Source organism: Lithobates pipiens, unplaced genomic scaffold (assembly GCF_037356315.1).
Source record: "Lithobates pipiens isolate NorthernLeopardFrog02 unplaced genomic scaffold, aLitPip1_a1.2 Scaffold_25, whole genome shotgun sequence".
Taxonomy (NCBI): domain Eukaryota; kingdom Metazoa; phylum Chordata; class Amphibia; order Anura; family Ranidae; genus Lithobates; species Lithobates pipiens.
In genome coordinates, this window is record NW_027507787.1 from 96,550,523 (window position 1) to 96,574,298 (window position 23,776).

General features: G+C 42.7%; 1 protein-coding gene across 2 annotated transcripts in view; it reads right to left on the reverse strand.

The window, feature by feature from the left end:
- Positions 1-21,318, reverse strand: part of LOC143930425 (uncharacterized) — a 71,402-nt gene extending 50,084 nt beyond the window's left edge. Inside the window, exon 1 of one of the 2 annotated variants that reach the window (XM_077454733.1) lies at positions 20,515-21,318. In XM_077454733.1, the coding sequence (XP_077310859.1) occupies positions 20,515-20,722 (208 nt within the window). In that variant the 5' untranslated portion in view covers positions 20,723-21,318. Of the gene's footprint in view, positions 1-18,833; positions 19,305-20,514 lie in introns of those variants that run through there. The other variant, XM_077454734.1, reaches the window with a different exon arrangement.
- Between the last annotated feature and the right edge of the window lie 2,458 nt (positions 21,319-23,776).

A 23,776-nucleotide genomic window follows, 5' to 3' on the forward strand; every position in this document is an offset into this window, starting at 1 on the left:
CAGCCTATAATAATAAATCTGAAAAGGGTATTTATTATTATTATTATTATAATACAGGATTTATATAGCGCTGACAGTTTACCCAGTGCTTTATTATTGAAAAATAAATAAAAGTCTATATGTCCATAAAGGTTAAAATTATTTAGGTAGTTTGTCATAGAGTTAGGCTGGCCATAAATGATTGTTTTTTTTTTTCATTCAGCCACAAAAAACAAACAAATAAAAACGGATTTCTCCACCCACACAAGTAAGTTAGTTGGAGGAATCCACTGGAACATTGTATTCTGACAGCAGGACTCTCCAATCAAGGTCATTCAACAAAAGTTGATCTAACAATTGACTTTTGTCAAACAGGCATGGCCACATATGGATCAAAATTTAGATGGTTCTTCAGGATTTCGATCCAGCTATGGCCAGCTTTTCTGTTAAGTTAACCAACGCATACTGACACTGCTGAATATGGTTTCTGCATCTCCATGTCAGTGACCTCTGATTCTGAAAAGGTTAAAGGAAGCCTGTATGGAGAGAAGTGTGAAGTGTGCCATTTCTGACCTCTGTCTGAAAATCACTTGTGCCTTGTGGGAAATATAGCCCTAGAAATAGAGTAGCTGTGATCCAAAAAGTTTAGGTGTCTCTATTTCACATCTCAGGAGTTGAGAGGTAAGCATTCTAAATGCACATATCTGGCTCTGCTTGACTAAAATATCAGATAATGCTCCTCAACTGGTCAATGTTGCCCTCAAGGTGTACCTTGATCCATAATAAGAAAAAATTCAATATTCTCAAGAGCTGAGATCTTTTATCTAAAAATAATATAGATTCCTAAGAACTACGAAGAATGTAATTAATGCCGTAAACTAATACCTGCATACAAAGTCTCATGTGTGAAGTAGAAAAAATCCTACCGTGTGAAAATCAGTTCTGATTGCCTATAAGTCACTGCACATGTCACTGTACACCTATGCAAAACGCAGCGCTCTTACATGAGATCATCACAAACTATGTGCCAGTAAAAAAGCCTTGCTGCATAAAGCAGATGGCTCTACAGGAGTAGAGCAACATCATGGGAGACCTTGAGGACCGTGGTGTTTAATTTCATTGGTTCAATCATCACTTTTACTGACATACCATATATGTCAGTGGCTATAACAGCATCTGTGAAGGCTTTCCACAAGAGCATGGGGAATTATAGGGTTGTCTGTGTGAATTTTGGCCCATTAAGTCAAAAGCACATTTATGAGACCAGGTACTGATGCCCTCCCCAATAGCCTACTAGACTGTCTGCTCTGTTATCATCTGTATCCTTCCTTATATCCTAATAAACTGTAAGCTCTTCCAATTTCTATAGCCTTCCCTATACAGTGGTTGACAAAGTTTCTAAAGAAAGGGCTAGTTTACTGTCCTTCAGACTTTGGGGGCTGGATTGTGGTCAGCGGAAGCAGAAAATGTCCAGTCATCAATGGGAGCAAACAATACCTTGGGCTTTGTGGTCAATGGTAATAAAAAACATTACAAAGTGCTTGTGGTCAGTAGGAAGAGGAACAGTGCCATTATCATTTACGTTAGTGGAAGGAAGAATGGTTTATCATTGATATTAGTCAAAGGAATAGTGCCCCATCATTGTTATCAGTGGGAGGAATTATGCACCATAGTTGGTGTCAATAGGAGGAATACAGTAGTGCCCGAAGGGCCAGATTAAGACGAGCAAATGGCCGCATGTGGCTTGCAGGCCGGAGTTTGGAGATCACTGCCTTATTCGATTATTAGATTGTTAGCTCCTCCACCTTCCGTATCCTCACTTTTTTACGATCTATCCCTCGGCTGTCGGATGCTGCCGCCATCTTCGATAAGGAAATCAGGAAGTGAAGACTTGCAACTTCACTTCCTGGTTCCCTACTGCGCATGCACGACTCACACTGTGCTATCCCACTGGTCCCTGCTGTCTTCTGGGACCTGTGTGCCGCAGGTGGCTCGGGTATCTATGCTAGAAAGTGGGAGCAAACTGGAAAAGCAGAAGGTCCATTTTTGGGTGGAACTCCGCTTTAATTCATTGTAAGCCCATCCACCTTCTGTATCCTTCCTTATATTCTACTAGGTTGTATGTTCTTCTACCCCCTTTATCCACATAAAATAAATGAAATAGATAGATTGTAAGTGTGTCCAATGTCTGCACCCTCCCTTATATTCTAATAGAGTAAGCTCTACCACCTTTGTAATCACCTTTATACCCTAATACAGTGGTTCCCAAGCTCCCAGTGGTTTCCAATGGCTTTGCATTTATGACAGCTATTTTATCTAAAGGACATCCCAAAACATTGCCTTATGATGGTACTTGAGGAATGAAGTTGGGAAAAACTGTTCTAATAGTTTATAAGCTCTCACACCTTCTATAACCTTCCTAATACCATAATAGATTGTAAGCTTTTCCATGTTCTGTATCCTCTCTTATATCCTAATAAATTGTATGCTCATCCACATTCTGTATCCTCTAGTTATAAGCTCTTCCACCTTGTGTATCCTCCCCAATACCCTAATAGACTGTAAGCTCTTCCACCTTCTGTATCATTGCTTATATGTGATAAAATGTAAACCAGGGGTCAGAAACTTGCAGATCGCGATCTACCAGTAGATCACAAACAGGTGACTGGTAGATTGTGGTCTGGGCTTGCTGACCCACCATTCCAGAGTATCAAACAAAGTGCAATGCAGAGGGACTACTTGTAAATTTGGAGCTGTAGTAGGGAGCAAGAGCCGCATAAGCTGATGCCTCCTCTGTAGTGCTGGTTCCTGTGCTATGAGGAGTGATGCCAACTGCACGCCACCTCTTATCTCAGCTATCGGTCTCCACAGTGGTGCCAGCAGCAGGAAAGAAGAAATCTTCAGATCAGTGTGAAGCAATGCACTGGAATTAATAGTATAGAGCTGCTTTCAAATACTGTAGATGCGCTGCACCCACAGTGCAGGTAAACCACAGTACATCAGTGGGAATGGTGAGGATTAATTTACATTTGCAGTTTTGGCGGTGGTAAAACCCATTAATTAAGACATGTTTTTATCACCCCCTCCCCAATCATACCCACTGCAGTGGCCAAGGTTGTACACATACTGCGGCAGCAGCAGGAGTTATACACCCTGCCATGGTTTATGGGTATAGCATATGACAAGCATGACTCATTTAAGTGAAAAAGGCCCCCAAACTTTACGTGTAAACGAGCCCTAAGGGTGCCGCTGCCGAATGCAACTAAGAGCTCATTCACAAGTGCAGGAGGCACTGCTCCTGACCACCTGATTTAAACCCATCTTTGCCACGCAATACACATGATTACGACACGATAGTATGGCATTATGAGGAAGGGACACTGGGCGACAGTGTGCCCAGTGATCTTTGACTTCTTTCATGTTGCTCAGGTAGATCTTTCACACTCTGTACCATTCTTTATAACCTAATAGATTGCAAGATCTTCTGTATCCTCAGTCATACCCTGTAAGCTCTTCCACTTTCTGTACCATTTTTATACCTTAAGATCCCTTTCACACGTTAGCAGCCCAAAAGCGACGCAATTGGCAGGGGCATTCAAACTGCCCGCAAAAATGCTGCCTGCAGGACTTTTTTTTCCGGTCCCGCAAGCGCACCACCCCAGTGTGAAAAATCATACTGGAATGAATGAGAGGCGGTTTCCAGATGCTTAGCAGAGGTTAGTTCCAGCGCTAAAGTGCCTGAAAACCTCCACAGTGTGAAAGGGGTCTAAGTTCTTCCACCTTCTGTATAATCCTATTTATTATAAATGTTTATTGCGCTTCCACATTCTGTATCCTCTGTAATAGCCAGCCACATTTGGTAATAGCAAACAGTCCTTTTATTTTTCAAAATAAAAACAAAAACAGGCAAACAGAAAATAGCTTATCCTCAGAAAAGAAAACAAACAACAATAGTCCATCACTATGGTGTACAAAAATAAAAAGACTGCTCACTGCCAGGAACACTCGGCCCTTAAGCTCGGTTCACACTGGTGCGATGTGGGATGCCTGCAAATCCACTGTGGGTTCCCAAATCACACCTGACTCGCAAGGCTAGATTGTAGGCTCTAAATAGTAAAATTATTGCGAGCTACCATAAATATATGTCAATTAGTTAATGTACACTGCTAGCAACAACTGCTAGCACTGATCACATCCTATATGACCGTGCAAACCAAACTAAAATACAGAGGAGAGTGCTGCGCTATCTTGATCTAAATGTGTGAAAACCACAATAAATATTATACTTCCGTTTGTGCTTTCACCAAATCACTATAAATTATGTGGTTAAGATCATTAGATATTAGTACTTTACCCAGTGCTTAAAGGGGTTGTAAATGTTTGCATTTTTTCACCTTAATGCATCCTATGCATTAAGGTGAAAAACACCTGTCAGTGACCAGCCCCTCTGTTTTACTTACCTAAACCCTCCAACTTGACCCACGGGGATGCGCTCTCTCTGCCCGGGGTTCTCAGCTCTTGATTGGATAGATTGATAGCAGCGTAGCCATTGGCTTCAGTGGCTGCTGTCAATCAAATTCAATGACACGGGCGCCGGGGGCAGGGATTCGGGAGTGTGCCCACAATGTAGCCCCCGGGGAGAGTGCTTTTCCCAGTGGGTTATCTGATGTGGGGAGGAGCTGTGAGAACCACCGAGGGACCTCAGAAGATGAAGTTCGGGGCCACTTTGTGCAAAACGAACTGCACAGTGGAAGTATGATATGTTTGTTATGTAAAAAAAAAAAAAAAAAACCTTTAGCACAGACACAGTAGGGGAGAGCACCTGAGTGGACACAAGTATACATTTGGTCATTACCAATATAGCCTGTGGATCTGATTAAATTGGAATGGGCTTTATAGTTACATCAACACATGTTATCGCATGAAGAATTTTTCATGTAGCACTTTAGTGCACTGGAACACTTTTGTTTTATAATATTGGAGCACTTTACAAGGATTTTGTTAATAAGATGATATATATTTTTATACACTGTATTATATTGTTGCACAAAATCACTTTTTTGTCACTAGGTCATTTTAAGCATTGGATAAGGTACTAATATCTTTATATGACCTTTAATCATATAATTTATAGTGATTTGGTGAAAACACAAACAGAAATATAGCATTTATTGTGGTTATCACACATTTAGATCAAGATATGGGCGGCACAGTGGTTATGGGCGGCACAGTGGTGTAGTGGTTAGCACTCTCACCTAGCACTAAGAAGGGTCACTGGTTCGTATCCCAACCAAGACACTACCTGCCTGGAGTTTGCATGTTTCCTCTGGGTACGCTGGTTTCCTCCCACAATCCAAAGACATGTAGGTTAGTTGGCTTCTGTCCAAAATTGACCCTAGTATATGAATGGGGACCTTGGACTGTGGGCTCCTTGAGAGTAGGGACCAATGTGAGTGTGCAATGTATAGGGATAGGGACAATTGTAGACACTCACTCAGGATGGACTGGTGTCTTTATTCAACCTTACTAACTATGAAACTATATTGTAGCACTCCCCTCTGTATTTTAGATTGTAAGCTCTGCCGCCTTCTGTATCTTCCCTTATACATGTTCTAAGCTTCCATACCTGAACACAAAATATACACAAACTATGGAAAATAGATAAGATTATGCTGATCACAGTCATGTTTATATCTACAAATAAAAAAATAAAAGGGAGCTGTACAGAGAGATTGTCTGGAGAGTGATTAGAGAAAGAGAAGCCTAGTGGGGGGAGGATCTAGAGTGGTCTACACACAGCTGGCCTCTAGGCTGTGGGAGCTTATAGCTGGAGGGTTAATGGGAGACAAAGGCACAGCTGTTTAGTCCAAGACCCCCAACATGACATGCAGACACACAAGAGACAGATAACTGCAGAGTTGGCCTTCCTGCTGGGCTGTGTGTCAGAACATCCTGCACTAAACAATGACCTGCACTATATTTCTCTCTAGACCATGTGCAGCCCTGCGATGGATGCTCACAGAACCTACTTCTAGGGTTGCCACCCAATCCCTTTAAAACCGAACACAATAATTAAACAGGTTCTGTGGCTGATTAAGGTGGTAATTAAACTCACTTGGTGCCTTATCTGCAATAAATTAGTCTCAGAAGCTGTGTAATTCATATGTGTTCGGGTTTAAAGGGATGAGGTGGCAACTCTACCTACTTCCCTGTAGATTACTCTCACCAGCGGTGTTACAGGAACACTAGACTGGGTGTAATGTGGTGTGAAAGTGCCAATATCTGGTCGTAATCTGAGATCCACGCCAGGGGGCGAGATGAATCCAGCTAATGCATTAAACAGATGGTCCCCAGAGAGGGTGGGGGGCTTGTTATGATAATCTTGTATAGGGATATGCATGGCTGTCAACTATCCCTATTTTTTGGGGGACTTGGAAATATTTGCCCTAAAAAGTTCCACATTTCCAAAATCTTTACCTTCCCTATCTTTTTATTTTAACCAAGCATTTTATAGAGAGGCCTGTAATGAGAAAGTACAGAAGATAGTATAGAGGAAATGTTGTTTTGAAAACAATAGTTGCCTGGTTGTCCTGTTGGACTGGTGGCTTCCATACCATTGAAATTCACTGACCCAAGACAGGAATGCAGACCAGGAGATGTGACCTTATTTGCTTGTTGCATGTTATAATTTAGAAAGAACTGGAGTTACAACATAGACAGCTAGTTAGCCAACAATTTCAGTAGGATGGAGGGATGGAGGTACCTCTGATTCCTACTTCAGATGCCTCATCTAAAGTCCAAAATTCTTTTCTTTTTCACAGGAGGATGAGACTTTATTGGAAAAAAAATTAAAGGCCGGCTTCACACTATAGCGAATCGAATGCGGAAAAAAGGAATTCGATTCGCAATAGGAGAATGTGACTGGCTCTCTATGGAGCGGGTTCATATATATCCGATGCGGCTCTGGTGCGAATTTGTACAGGAGCCCTGAGCATCTTTTTGGTCTGTTTCAGGTCCAAATTCAGCCCAAAATTCGGGCAGAAATCAGACCTGAAATGGTGAACGGGGACGCACGGGACCCCCGCATCTGTATCCAGTGTGAACCCAGCCTAAATAATACAGCCAACGTGTATCGAGGGATTGGGCTTCCTATTTCTTTTAGGACCTAATACGTTTGATGTGTGTTGGGCCACATGGGAAATGTCAAATTTTATAACTTATTACGATTTATTCATATGGAGAGCTGCCATGATTGATTGCATCTCCTTGTCTCTGCACCTATCCACCAAACTGAAAACAAGGATTTTAGCCCAAAACAGAACAGTGAATTTCAGTTTTTGGGAGATTTTCCGATTTCTTTTGTAATCAAGACCTCTCTGTATCATCCCCTAAGAGGTCAAAAACCAGCCAATTATCACAAAGATATGGAAAAAACGTACAACATCACTGACACAGTGTAATGCCCCGTACACACAATCAGACTTTCTGACAACAAAACCGTGGATTTTTGTTTGAAGGATATTGGCTCCAACTTGTCTTGCATACACACGGTCACACAAATCTTGGCCAACAATTACGAACGTAGTGACGTACAAGACGTACGTGATATCTCCATTACAAACGCTAGTTTTACAAGACTGAACGCTCTCAGCTTGTACTTGATTCTGAGCATGCGTGAACTTTTGTGCGACAGACTTGTGTATACACGATTGGAAAGTCCGACAACAAAGCTTTGTTGGAGGAAAATTTGAGAACCTGCTAGCCAACATTTGATGGAGGAGACCTGACAGCATATGTTTGATGGAGCATACACACGGTCAGACTTTCAACAAGCTCACATCCAACATTTCCTGTCTGAAAATCCGACCGTGTGTACGTGACAGAAGAGCAGCCATACATGAATCGAAATTCAGCTAGCTCAGCAGGGACTGGATGAATTTCAATCCGTGTATAGGCAGGCTCATTGCACAAAAGTCGATCTACCAATCGATTTCTGTACAACCAGCCCCTCGGGTTTCTCCCTAATGATCAGTGCCGCAGGCAGAAATCAATTATCTCTGTGTGTACCCTGGTTTCAAGAACCACCATCTACAGCTGATGCAATCTTGATTACACACATTGTAGCATGGGAAGAAGGTTGGACAGCACAAAATCATATGTCATGAGGCTACTGTCAAGCCTGCTAAAACTGGCTTTAATTAGTTATGTCTAAAGACACTGAGTGTGCTTTATGACATTACATGATATACTAACAGTGTTTACTGGCTTACACATTAACTAGTTTATCATAATTCATAACCACAAAAACACTTGCTGACTTGGAATACCCTGATCAAAGGTCATATTTTATAATATACTATTGTTTATTTTACTGGCATTCCATGTCAAGGTAAAATAGACCTGTCATCTGATAGTAGTCATAGCCTATTCCACTTTTTCTGATCCCTACAGCCTAAATTGCTAGCCAAAGATGTGGCACATAGTTACATAGTTAGTCAGGTTGAAAAAGACACAAGTCCATCTGGTTCATTCAATAGGCCCCTTTCGCACAAGCAATTTGATCTTGTCCACCTGTCAGTTTTTCAGGTGGACCAGATTGGAAAATCTATGCATTCCTATGGACTAGCAGGTGCAAATGGACTTGGGTCTGTTTACACCTGCCTACCTCTGGGTCCGATCCGGTGTTCTGTCGGATAGTGCCCGGGATGTACGACGCTTACGCCGTTCGGAACAGCACAACAGCTGTTGTGATGGTGAGATGGCATCAGCGCACAAAAGCTGACGGAAGAAAAGTTTCTGTCAGATTGTGCCTCGCGCTGGCGAGGTGTGTTCATGACGGTGAGGGGCGGATTAATACAAGATGGGGGTGGATTTTTAAACGAAGGCCAGTGCTACAAAACACATATATTTCAGATAGAAAAATCCACCCGTCATTTGACTAAACACGTCCGCAAGCGTTCAGGAAGAATAGCAGAAAAAGATGTGTTTTGCAGCACTGCCCATCATTGAATAATCCGCCCCCATCATGTACTAATCCACCCCTCACCGGCATGCGCCGCTCGTCCCAGGCACTTCTCGATAGAACACCGGTCTACTATAAATAGAAAGTAATCTGTCATCTTCCATTTAGAAGGATTGGATTGGAGGGTAGTCGAGTATAAAAGACAGTGGAAACCATTTACTCATGGTCAACCATAAAGCTGTTCCAATTAGCAGGGAATCTTACATATTTACATACGTGATCAAATACCACAAAAGAAAGCTCTATTCTATTTGTGGGAAAAAATAATATCAATTTTGTTGAGTACGACACGCAATGGTCAGTTAGTGCTGTATGACAAAAAATGGCCTGGTCATTAAGGAGGTAAATCCTCCCAGGGCTAAAGTGGTGAATCTCCTCTTCCCAAGAGAGAATAAATTCAGTTCCTCTAATCTTTCCTCATAGCTGAGCTCCTCCATGCCTCTTATCAGTTTGGTTGCCCTTCTCTACACTTTCTCCAGTTCCCCAATATCCTTTTCGAGAACTGGTGCCCAAAACTGAACTGCATATTCCAGATGAGGTCTTACTAATGATTTGAGGCAAAATTATCTCTCTCTCTATGGAGTCTATAACTTAATACAAGAAATTACTTTGCTCACTTTGGAAACTGCAGCTTGGTATTATATGTTAGTACTAAGCTTATGGTCTACCAAAACCCCCAGATCCTTCCCCACTAATGTATTCCCCCAGTATGTATGGTCCATGCATATTCTTAGCCCTCAAGTGCATAACTTTACATTTATCAACATTTAACCTCATTTGCGACATAGTTGTCCAATGAAACTGCCCCTGCTCACGGAACTCGATCCGTGTGAAAAGGGCCCAAAAAAAAAAAAAGCATACAAAAAATGAAACCCTCCTTATACACACTTGATCCAGGTTAGTACTTTCCCATCAGCTTTCTTCTTTCTGTGCCTGAGACAAGACCACAGATGAGGCCAGTGTTCAGGCAGAGCCACTGATTGACCCTTCAGTGGAGACTGCACAGCCTTCCACGCCAAAAAAAAGGATGGTAAACATGTGATAGGTAAGTATTAAACAGATCCTTTTGGCAATTTAGGTTGAGGGGCAGCAGGCAAATAGAGTAGTTAGAGTTAATATTCGATAATAGGCTGCTTTAAAGAGCACCTGTTATAGAAAAGAAAAAAACACAAACAGATGGTTGTCCATAGTTATAACTACATAATATTGTCCCTTAGTATTTGACTTCTTTTCTCTAGTCTCTATTGTGACTAAATGGCTTATGTGGAAGACCTGTCAAAGTAAACTTCAGTCTACCCTTACAATACCCTTCACCAGTTTTGGCATAGCTCCACTCATTTCCAGAGATCTGTCTTTTGGAACCAAATGCTCTGTCCCTGTTTTTCCCCCATCCGTCTCTCTTTTAGATAAGTGTAAATTCATGAATTAGGAGCCAATTTTGTATATTTCTGTGTAGGTAGGTGCTTGGCTGGGAAAAGAAGAGATAGACTCTACTGTGGTGAGCTTTGGAACTACATTCCCCAGTGCAAGATTGCTGGGAGGAGGGGACAGGGCTGCATTTGTGTGTCCAGATGGTGAGCTGTATTATCACTGGGACCAGTGAGCTGCCGCTGCAGGGATTTACTATCTGCTGTTAGAGAGGCTGAGCTCTTAAGAAACTGACTATATAAGCATCTGATAGCCTTATTTGCTGCCTGCAGGTTTAACTGGGACTGTATTCATGTACACCAATGGTGAAACTGGGCCCCAACACTAGCCAGCTGGGCCCCAACACTTACAGCTGCTCCACAGAGACCTTTGCCTATTTCTTATGCTAAGAGGTACGTCTTAGGGGACATTACACCATATTCTAACTATTCTCCTATACTGCACTCTGAACTGGTTTTAGTGTTATTATTCACATTGCAATTAACGCTTTTATGCACTGTTTATTGCTGACTTAGGAGTTAATCCCAGTCTAAGCCCTTGTACACACGGTCGGACATTCCGACAACAAAATCCGTTGGATTTTGTCCGAAACTTGTGTTGCATACACACGGTCAGACAAAGTTGTCGGAAAATCCGATCGTACGTAACGTGATGACGTTATTTCATTACGACGGGATTACATTCAGGCTAGTAGCCAATAGCTCTGGTCTAGGAATTTGATCTGAGCATGTGTGGCTCTTTGTCTGACCGGAATTCTCTACACACAATCGGACAAAGTCCGATCGGATCATGTTGTCGGAAAGTTTTATAGCCCAGCTCTAAAACTTTGTCCGTCGGATATTCTGACGGAAACAGTCGGGTGGAGCCCACACACAGTCGGATTATCCGACAACACGGTCCGATCGGACATTTTCCGTCCGAATCTCCGACCGTGTGTACAAGGGCTAAGTTATGTTAGCATAGTGAGTATACTGTCTAGCAGACTGTGTCTGAATCTACCCTCTGTATGTCCATTTATGCTTATACCACCATTAGTCTAACATTGAGTTAAAGATGAGCTCCAGGCGCCTTTAGTTTATCTCCTTTATCTTGAGTTGATGCCATTAGTAGCTTACGCAAGAAAAATAACATTAATGATGAACAATAAAGATCATTTTCTGCCTCCAGTTCATCTTACTACAAGTGACAAGGACACCACATTTCTGGCAAGATCAACAGGTATTTTCTGTGCAGAAAAATAGGGAACGGGGACTTATGAGATGCCTGATCAAGATAATGCACTATAGCATATTTTAAAATATAATACATTTCATTCTGTACATTAAAAAAGACATTGCAATCTTCTCTAAAAATGTTTTTTTTTTTTTTACAAAGATTAAAAATGTGATCAAAATGCACTTTACAACAATATTTGCTCAACAAGTTTCGCTAGCATATGGCTTCTTCAGGAGACTTTATACAATTTATGTACAAGGTACCTGAATAAATCTTCAGGTCAATATGCATGTACACTAGGACCACAGGACTACCACCATTAGGATTTCAGTGTGTCATAGGAAGACTATAATGGCAAAAAACAAAAAAATCTGTAAAGCTATCTGCTAGAAAGGTTTCAGCTTCTGAACTGCAGTTGCTTTGATCAACCACCAGGGGAACAAGTCCAGTCTTACAAACAACCCCAAAACTTAATACACGAGTGACATCCAACCAACAGCTTTGGGAGTTAGAAAGCAATAAAACCTCTATGTGGCAGCCGTAACACCGTACAACTCAATATAGACCAACCCTGTGCTGAACAAAGTAGGTCTGGTGTAATAGATCTTAAAGCGGAGGTCCACCCTAAAGTGGACCTTCCGCTCATCGAAACCCTCCCCCCCTCCGGCGCCACAATTGGCACCTTTCAGGGGGGAGGGGGGTGCAGGTACCTGTACAGTACAGGTATCTGCACCCACTTCCGGGATAGCTCTCTGCGGAAAGGGGCGTAGATTACGCCCCTTTCCGAAAGTCCCCCCGCTGCCTGCTGGGAAACACACAGATCCCAGAGGCAGCGGGTCCATCCTTATTGCGCAGCGCGACTTGCGCATGCGCAGTAGGGAACCGGGAAATGAAGCCGAAAGGCTCCACTTCCTGATTCCCATACCCAAGATGGCGGCGGCAGCACCCTAGAGACGATCGAGAGATCGGCTTCGGGTGCCGACATCGCGGGCGCGCTGGACAGGTAAGTGTCACTATTTTAAAAGTCAGCAGCTGCAGTATTTGTAGCTGCTGGCTTTTAAAAAAAACAAAAACGCGGAGTCCCGGCGGACTCCCGCTTTAATAACACATGGTAGTCAGGGATAGCTCCTGGGTTTGCAGCAGGGTAGGTGGTCGCATCATACACACCGCAGCTATGTAAGGCTATTTATTGTCCTCCCACCTCCCAGCAGGTATTTTCTGTGCTAAAAATGTTCTAAGTAGTGAAAAACTAAATCTAATGCAGCCTCTATATCTAAGGAATGAGAAGCAATATATTACATTTTTATTCTTGGGGTTAGCAATCCTTTAAAAATGGCATGTAAACCCAAACTAAAAGACAATTACTTTCTGAAAGTACTTTGTATTATAATAATTTATTTTCATCCTTATTGGCATTTCAGTACCAATGATTTCCTGCAGCCTCTTTGCAGCCATGTTTTATCTACATACACTCCAGCGATGTTGCTGCATAGATTTCTCCTTACAAGACTCCCGATGGTAACAAAAGTGCACTATGCCTGTGCAATGTGTGTTGGAACAGCCACTTGTAGTCTCTATTTGAAGCCACAGTGACAACACTAGAGTGCAAACAGGAGACAGGACAGGAGAGTGGTCACCAGTGACAGCTGCTCATTAGGGGCGCAGGGGTGCCAACCCCCTAATCCATGCTCCTTTCCCCTGATCTACATTCAGGGTGCCAGCGGCATGAAGTTAAATGGATTTTTTTTTTTAGAAGCACATGATTAGAGCCTGAGGCTCTAACTGGCTTAAAAAAAGTGCCCACCCTGTTGTGTGACTTTAGCGAATGAATATTCGCTAATGTCTTCCTGTTTCTCCTCCCGGCCAATCAGGAAGTGGGTCCTGAGACCCCATTGGCCAGTAGTACTAAGATCCCATATGCCGGGAGTCTGAAGACCTGAAGGAGAAGCGACGGCCTGGACATGGAGGGGGGAAGCAGCCGCTGCAGTAAGCAGATTCCTCCTCTCTTACACTGCACACAACTTTTGTGTTGCCGACTCAGTCTAGGAGCAGGGGAGACAGTGGGATTCCTGTGTTCCAGGAGAAGCAAGAGCTGAAGGACACCCACACCTCGAAGGTATGTATTCTGGATTCTCTTGTTTGCCATTATTGGACAGTTTTGTATTTGTCCCGACGGGGGGGGGTGGAGGGGTAGTGTGGGGTAGCGGACTGGCAGGCAGGAGCGACGGGGGGGGAGCTATGGGGGAGGATCTGTGGTCATGTCTGTCTGCTGCGCCCCCGCCCAACTGATAGAACACCAGCTGATAATAGGAAGTGCTTGACCAAGGATCTTCATGGCAGGATCACCAGGCATTATTTTAAATGAAAGCTGCATATTTTAAACTATTAAAAATTACTTTTAAAATTGCATTAAACATGCTAAAGCTTATATTAGCCTTTAATTATTAAAGTATCTGGTATATACAATTTGGACATTTTCACTTAGGGGTGTACTCACTTTTGCTCCCAGCAGTTTAGACATTAAAGCGGGGTTCCACCCTAAAGTGGAACTTCCGCTGATCGGAACCCTCCCCCCTCCGGTGTCACAATTGGCACCTTTCAGGGGGGAGGGGGGTGGAGATACCTGTCAAAGACAGGTATTTACACCCACTTCCGGGCATAGACTCCCGTGGTGAGTGTCCATTTATTAAAAGTCAGCAGCTGTAGTATTTATAGCTGCTGGCTTTTAATATTTTTTTTTATAGGTGGAATCCCTCTTTAATAGCTGTGTGTTGAGTTATTTTGAGAGGACAGCAAATTGACGCTGTTATACAAGCTGTACACTCACTACTATTACATTGTAGCAAACTGTCATTTTTTCAGTGTTGTCACATGAAAAGATATAATAAAACATTTACAAAAATGTGAGGGGTGTACTCACTTTTGTGAGATACTGTATGTATATATTATTTTTAGTGTAGCATGCATTGCTAATGCATGGGAAAGTGCTCTGCGAATAAGGAAGTTCTGCTTGCATTTCTGTTTTCTTTTTTTTTTTTATGTCAGCAATACACTGTCACATTGTTCTCTGCAATGCGTTGATTTTCCACACTACCCAAAATAAGTTTCCCGGAACAGTTTTGCCACTATCAGCCCTTGTGATTCATGTCTGTGTGTCGAATTGGGAACAGTGCGATATTCATCAGTCACGTATGCGATGGATCTGAGTTTCTTGCTGATGGGAAACATGGTTTGTTTAGGACACTGATGATTTGCCCATCTGCTGCAGAACAAACTAGCTGACACACAGCTGTGAAAAGTCTTCCCTTCCAGAGAAGATCTCTATTTACAGAAGTAATGGCCTTGTGTTTTTTTTTTTAAACAAGATAATCACCAATTACGCCTCTTTGGTGTGTGAAATGGTATAGAGGATCTGTAAGATAAACAAATCCCAAAGTGGCCATCAACAGCCTAGTAGTAGCAAGCATTGCCACCGATCAGAGGTGTTTGTTATGGCTGTATTGATTAGCCTGGTCATCCTAGAAAGGGCTTGTGTTAGGGCTACATAACACTGTAGTAGGGCTACATAACACCTCTCTTTCGACTCCATAAAAAAGGAGGTGTTTTATAGTCCACAGAGCTAACAGGGAGCAATGATAACAGATAAACAATTCAGGAGGTAGAGAAGCAAAGGAAGTTGACAGCTTGCAAAATTTCTGGCTGGATGAACAGCTACGTTTTTTTTTCAGCAGTTGTTGAGCGATCCAAAAAAAATTTGTGAGGCGTGTGGTGACAATAGCCACATACAGCTTGAATTTTGGCTGTTTCAGCAGGATCGAGCAGTGTATGGCAGCCTGTAGGCTACCATTAGGAAGCCATAGATATGCGAGGGTGGTCTAATGGGCAGATTGCAAGCATTCATGGTTATGTCAGTCGGGGGAGGAGGTGCACACACAGACACTTTTGGTCTTCCATCTCTTTGAGGGGAACAATAGCTATTAGAAGAGGCAGGCCTGGATTTCCATCAGCATGTAGGCACACCATTTTGGATCTAAAATGTTTTGCAAGGATTATTATTCTCTTGTTTTAATTCTCCTGACCTGGCTGAGACTATAGTCACAGTTTGTGAATCGGTTTATGTGTGATGAATGTATTTATACTATATGGGAAAACACTTTGCTTCTGCCACCTATAGGCAAGGGTCTACAGATGCTAAATTTTAATCTGGCCATAAAGATTTTCTAATATGCCCCCATGGACGTCTGGCTGCTGTCTACCTTGTCGCAAAAACTCTCATCTCACATATATTGTCAACTTTAGACTATCTACAGACATGACTTGGCAGTTAATGGAGATAAGTGTACTTTTAGTGTATGTCTCCTTTATTACTTAATTTCTCTACCCCAAGGGCTTGGTCATAGTGAATGCTTACCTGCTACCCTTGAAATCCCTGTGATAAGGTCTACCTGGAGATTTATAGTCATTCTCTCAAACGCTTTAAAATTCTTCAATGTACTACCTGCATTAGCACCTCAGACTTCAATCTGTGTAAGTCTCCTTGTACAGAAGTACAGGAGAAAGGCTGTACAATCTTGCAGGGTTGTAAACTGTGACCAAAGCACTGAGGAAGAGGACTTGGTAGTAAAGTGTAAGTAAAGTAAAGGTTCACATACTCTATAAACATGCATGGGTTCATCAGTCTACAAAAAAATCTAAGCTTTGATAGGTGTTTAGTACAAGAGGTTCTTACAAAGGACTGAAGTGTTAGAAAAATTGACCTGTGTAACTGACATTTTTCTTCTACATGTACTTGCTATTATATCACTTGTTTCAATATTTTTTCAATCTTCAGATAGCAAAGTGTGATCAAACACAATATACCTGTGCATTTTATGTTCAGTATGTGGAAGCCTCAATGCTATCTGGCACAGCAAGGAGCACAGTGCCTACACTAGGACTTCCTAGGAAGAGACTGTACCCACATGGAGGCCCACAAGGCCCATCTTGATCATAATTAGGATTGGAGGATGTCACAAAATTTCTGATACATCTAAAGGAGGCCACAGATAGTTCTGGAAAGTCAAACACATAGGCACAATCTTGTTGACCCCAGCCTTCTGTCCCTCAAATTCCCATTGAATGGAATATATTGGTCTTCTTGTTGTCCTCATGATTACCCTCATACAACTTACCATTGATTTTCCAATAAATTTAAATGTTTTACACCTGCCTGCTTCATTTAAAGTCCCAACCCCCAGTCATCCTGATTGCTTCATGAACATTAGATCAGCCTTTCTCAGCACATTGGAACCTTTGAAATAACTTTCTGGTCTCTTGGAACCTCTGCTAAATATTACTGTATCTGCAACTACAAATGTTAAAAAAGTGTGAAGGTCAGTGTGAAGAATGCTCCTTATACTTGGAAATTGGGAAGAATTACCCCCTTACAAAAAGCTAAAAAGATCAATAGTGTCAGTGGGAACTTATCTGATAGGCAGAAATTGATTATGACTCAAGAAACCCCTAGCAGCCTCTGGAAGAACCCTAGATTTCCATGGAATGCTGGTAAAAAAAAAAAAAAAAACATGCATTTGATTGTCACCAGATCCTGGGTACCTCTACATGGAATATATATATATTATACTTATTCTGGATTTATATAGCGTCCACAGTTTGTGCAGATCTTTACAACATGGGGGCTGACAGTACAGTTAAAATACAATTCAATACAGGAGGGTTCAGAAGGCCCTGCTCGTTAGAGCTTAAATATTATAATAAGGACCACTGGGAAGGAATCACTTGTATATAAGCATCTTCTCTAATTTTCCTTAAAAAAAGCAAACGAGCACATGGTAGATGCTAAGCTAAAAGAAAGACAAATGCTTTTAGTAGTAGTAGCACATTTATTTATACCGATCCATACAACAGACCTATATGAGGTAGAGTTGTGAAGAAAAGGACAAAGAGCTGTGGGTCCAAATGGAAAGCAAAGATTTTTTGTTCACCTAACACTGAGATAGTAAACCTGCAATTTAATCAATACATGTCCACTCCTTGTAAATCAGATTACAGCATTGTGGTCTGTCTACACTAATTTGCAAACTCTCCAATTACTTTTCCCAAGCTTCCCAAGGAATATCTAAAACTGTCCATTAAGATTACATGTTTTGCACATTTTCTGTAGAGTGTTACAGGCACATACTAGAAATAATCACACATGTATACAGGGATATGCTACTGATGATGCCTTCTAATTTGTCTAATTTTCTGAACCTATATATATATTATTGTATATAGGGTGGGAGATTTACTAAAACTGATGCACTCAGAATCCGGTGCAGCTGTGCGTTGTAGCCAATCAGCTTCTAACTTCAGCTTGTTCAATTAACCTTTGACAACAAAACCTGGAAGTTGATTGGTTTCTTTAAGCAGAGCTGCACCAAATGTTACACCATTCAGTTTTAGTAAATGACCCCCACGGTATATTTGAGAATGCACAGTGTAACATACAATATGTCTGCGGATGCATTATTGAACATGTCGTTAGATGTTGTAGGGTAGCCTTCTCTAAACACCGCTTAGAGTTGAAGATGTCTGCTTCATAATGAAGAGTAGTGAGACATCTGCCCTTTGTCAGTGGTTTTGGAGGTTGCTGTTGTTGCGTATACAACCCACTGATAAACTGGAGCTGTTCAAGCAGGCCAGTATCAAACTAAAGACCATACACCAGTAGAATTTTGTTTGACAGAAACGTTCCAAAAATGTTTTTTTTTTTCATATTTCTTTGTTTATGGGGTTAACCACAGATGAAAAAAAAAAAAAATCAAAGGAAAAGTTAAAAGTGAGTGTGGTTTTTGGAAGAGAAATTCCATTCATTCCAAAATAAGGTTTTAAAAGGAAATTACATTTTGAAGTGTTTTCCAGTTATATTTGTCAACTCTCAAAGTTTTATTGATTATACTAATGATATTTTTTGTATGAGCATTCATACCTAAATCTACAAGCGTATGGCTAGCCAAAGAAACTAGACTATCCCCCTCTATAACCTACCAGTGTAAGGTCAGCTTCAGAAAATGGCCTATCCTCCTCTAATAATACCAGTGTGGGAAACCGGCCTATCCGCCCTCTATAACGTACCAATGTATGGCCAACTTAAGAAATCTGCCTATTCCCCTTTTATAATTGTAAAAATCACCCCTCTAACACTTACTTGACAGCCGATCCGAACTCCCTTTGTTTCTGGTCCAGGGGTTACATCCGGCGCTTGGTAGTAGCGTGGGGGGTGGTATCTTTGAGTCTAAGAGCAGACCATGCCTACTGATTGGCTGCCCTTGCCAGAGCAGCTAATTAGTAGTACATCCGGTGAACAAATCCCACCCTGCGCCACAATATGTGTCCAAGTGGCGCAGGGTGGGATGGACTCTAGAGCCATAGTCAGGTGATAGTTGCACTTGCAGATTAGGTTAGGAAAGTAGTGGGAATACGCTAGGGTCATATTAAGGTTTAGTTCCACTTTAACATATTATATCGCTCAAAGAGGGAAGGGTTAGTCAGGTTGAACAGAAATTTTCCAGCAAGTTGGAAAAATGTATTGTGAGTAACAAATTAGAAACAGTCATTATTACCTCCTAGAATCCCTAAACAGAACAATCTCTGCAAAAGCATCTTGTTGGTGCCTGGCAAGTCATTCAACTCTTTATCTGAACAAATTGAATGTCATCTTCTTCTCATTGGCCTTTTGCATGCATAAACAGCTAGACAGATACTTTTACATAACTATACTTAGATGCCTGCATACTCCCCATATACATGCAACAGTATTATGTTTATGTTCCAATCAGACACTGCTAGGCAGGTGACATCTGCAGCAGTCACGGTGTGCCCATACATATGCAATCAACTCCTGATTGTCCAACTTGAATGACTGAACACTTTATGTGTACATATACTACCTACACAAATTCAGATATTGTGTCATCTTGAAACAGCTATATAGTATAATGCCCCGTACACACAATCGGATTTTCTGACAGCAAAATCGTGAATTTTTGTCCGAAGGATGTTGGCTCAAACTTGTCTTGCATACACACGGTCACACAAAGTTGGCCAACAATTAGGAGCATAGTGTCGTACAAGACGTATGACAGCTGATAAAAAGGAAGTTCAATAGTTAGGACTTTTGTCCTACGGACTTGTGTACACACGATCGGAAAATCCGACAACAAAATTTGTTGGTGGAAAGTTTGAGAATCCGCTCTCAAACATTTGTTGGCGGAAAGTCTGACAGCAAATGTTTGATGGAGCATACACATGCTTGGACTTTCCAACAACAAGCTCATATTGAACATTTCCCGTCGGAAAATCCGACCGTGTGTACACGGCTTTACCTAACAAGATATAGCATGAATGGATTGTTTAGGTAGGTGCTCACTCTGTAATGTGGTTGGTAGGTATAAGCGATCTCACTAATCAAACCAGAAACAACTTCTTGACTATACGTCGGCTAACCTTGATTACCAGAACTTTTCCATTTCCTCATCTGGACCTCAGACTACTTGTATCCACCACATCACAGTTAGGGTTAGCGCCAACAAGGAAACATTGAACACAGACACATTCCAAACATTGGAAAATCTTTGTGAGAGATAAGATGCTCCCAAGATCTTGCAAGCACTCTGCAGTTAGGTGCAGAAAAACTAAGTTAGTGCACTGACTGTAGATTGGTGTCTAAAATTAAACCCTGCTGTTCTTCGCCAGAATAGTACATTGCACCTGTCCTTCCACACATCATTGCCCGTCAAGCCTGCACCTGCTGGCCCCACCATCGTCTTCCCTGGAAACCTGACCCTTAGTAGTCTTGTGCATACCTGCCCTCACAGAGGACGGCTCACCTGTATCCAGACGGAATTGATTCATAGAGATGAGATCCAGAATGTAGGCGGTGAGACTGGCATCGGCCTCCCCGAGGCTCACTGAGCTGGACCTAGGGGTCTCCTGTAGCACCTGCTCAATGTAATGAGCCACCTGTGGGCTGTAGGGTCTCCAGAGAAAAGATTCATCCTGCCATTCCCAAACCAACACTGATCCTCGGTCCAACATCTTCGGTTCTGTATGGTAGTTTGGGCCAAGAACTCCTGGCTACACTTCACGGTAAGTAGCGTTGTGTTAATTCTAATAATCCCCCAATGGTTCTGGTATTAAGATCCGCTGTCCTCCTGTAGTCCTCAGGTTCTGATGTCAAGTTGTAGCTCTTGATGACCCGGGCGAAGGACACATTGCTTAATTGCAAGCTGATAGACCATTGTCAGTTGTCTAAGTTTGCCACTTCAGTTGCATTGCTTGTTGCCAGCTGTGTGCCAACTTGCCGCATGCTCTTCTTTCACCCTCTAGTCTTTAGGATTTTCTTTTTCCCTGGTTTTCTCTCCTTTTAACACTCTTTCAAAGCCTCACTCATCGCACCAAGGAAACTTTCGCTTACCTTCAGCTAGCCCTCCCTTCTCTGTCACACCCTGACCCTCCTTCCTTCTGTCCCCAGCCAACTCCTTGCAATAGTCCTTTGCAGATCTACGTCCCTTGCAGCTGGGTGTTTGTGAGGCCTCTCTCCAAGGAAGGAGGGGGGGAGGAGGAGAAGGAGGAGGGGGGTCCCCCTGTCTTCTGCAAACACTTCCCCTAGTGCCCCTCCTCCTCCTATTCCCCCAGGGAAAAATCTTTCAAAAGGCTCTGAGTCCTTTTGTGTACAATTAATGATCAATCACCCCTCCCAAAGCCTGCCCCTTTAACCTTGCTCTTATCTGTCTCCAGAAGCAAAGCTTATTTGTGCCAAATGTCTTAAACTGTTATTAAGGAGGCCCTGGGCTGGCAACACACAGGACGATTCTTCAAACAATCAGTACATTTTTTTGTACATGGCCGATCGCTGAAAAGTAGCAAAGCATGATATTATTTATTCATTCTTTTTCTTCTTGCATTCTCTTTGGATAGTTTCAATACAAATGACTGCATAAAGGAGACCTGTCGTGAGAGCAATATGTAGGCAGCCATTGCTAACCCTTGCTTCTGAAAAAGTTGAACGTTGGATCTGCAATACTACCAGACCTTGAACAGACATGCAAACAAGGAGAGAGAAACAATAGGCACAAAGGCCACCATAGTGTAGTATTAAAAACACACACTTTATTAAAACATTGTAAGTTGCACTCACAGCAACAAGCAGGATTCAGGCGTAAGTGACAGGATTTGCAGTGCCAGCGGTCAGCATCCAATCATGAGGGAAACCGACAGGCGACAGTCAAAGAGATGGTATAGGGATCTGATGAAGAGACAGTTACGCCTGGAAACGCACTCATTGACTGTGCATGCTCCTTGAGTGATGTTGGCACCAGGCAAAGGAGCATGTTCTTTATCATCGAGGGCGCTTTCTTTTTGGATGGATGAGTCCTGGCTTCTATATAGCGATACCCAGTGCCCTATGCCATCTCTTTGGCTGTCACTTGCAGGTTTCCCCGGCTTCTCCTCCCAGCCAATCCTCTCGCTTCTCCCCCTGGTCAATCCGGTTTTAGGACCTGCTTCCTGTCCTGATTGGCTGGCAGGAGAAACAGGAAGACAATAGAATGTTGATTTGCTATGTGGGTGGTCTCGGGGTGCAGTGCTCTGCACCCCAAGATCAACTTTTTTAAAGCCAATTAGAGCCTCACTCTGACACCCTGAACTACCTTCAACAACAACTGGTGTCGGGAGTAGTTCGGAGTGTCAGCGTGTCTCTGAGAGTGAGGCAGGGGGTCTCTGAGCAGTGGAAGTTCTAGACTGTTCAGGATGTAAGTTGTGGGTTACTGCTATGATGAGTAGTTCAAAGTAGCAATCTAAACGAACATTTATGTAAATGACCACAGAATTCTGCTGTACAGATTTTACTATAGAAGTAATTTCCAACTTGTCTGAATGACCGAATTATCTTTAACTCCAGCAAGGACAAGTGCAAAAAGACTTCAGCCTCGTACACACGATCGGATTTTCCGATGGGAAATTTGTGACGACAGACTGTTGGCGGAAAATCCGACCGTTTGTATGCTCCATCGGACAATTGTTGTCGCATTTTTGGACTAATGTTGGGTAGCAGGTTTTAAAATTTTCCACGGACAAATGTCTGTCAGATTTTCCGATCGTGTGTGCACAAGTCCGATGGACAAAAGTCCAAAGTACAAACATGCATGCTCGGAAGCAAGGACGAGCCAGAAGCGGTCGGTCTTGTAAACTAGCTTTCGTGATTGAGAAATAACATTTGTGACGTGGCAAATTAAGAAATCTCCAAATACAGCGCACATTCTCTTCTTCTTTAAAGTGGTTGTAAACCCTTACAAACCACTTTGACCTACAGATAAGCCTAGATTAACCACTTAATAACCGCCCTATAGCCGAATGACGGCTTCAGGGCGGTTTCTTAACTCTGGAAGGTCGTCATATGACGTCCTCCCAGAATTCCGCTCTCGCGCGCCCCCTGGGGCGCGCACTCGAGAGCATCCGTGACCGCCGGGTCCACAGGACCCGGCGCATCACAGATCACGGTAAACGGCCGCTCATATCGGCCGTTTACCACGTGATCGCTCCGTCAAATGACGGAGTGATCACTTGTAAACAAACCGGCGTCATGTTATGATGCTGGTTCCTCCCTCCCCCTCTCTGTACCGATCGGAACAGCGGAGGGGGAAGAGATTGGTGTCAGCAGCGATGTGGGCTGCATCTGCAGTGCCCACATCGCTGCTCACCGAAAATTAACCCCTCAATTCCCTGCAAATACTCTGCAATACCCTGCCATTACTCTGCATTACTCTGCAATACCCTGCATTACTCTGCAATACCCTGCATTACTCTGCAATACTCTGCAATACTCTGCAATACCCTGCAATACTCTGCAATACTCTGCATTACACTGCAATACTCTGCATTACACTGCAATACTCTGCATTACCCTGCCATTACTCTGCATTACTCTGCACTACCCTGCAATACTCTGCATTACCCTGCCATTACTCTGCATTACTCTGCATTACTCTGCAATACCCTGCATTACTCTGCAATACCCTGCAATACCCTGCAATACCCTGCAATACTCTGCAATACCCTGCAATACCCTGCAATACCCTGCAATACTCTGCA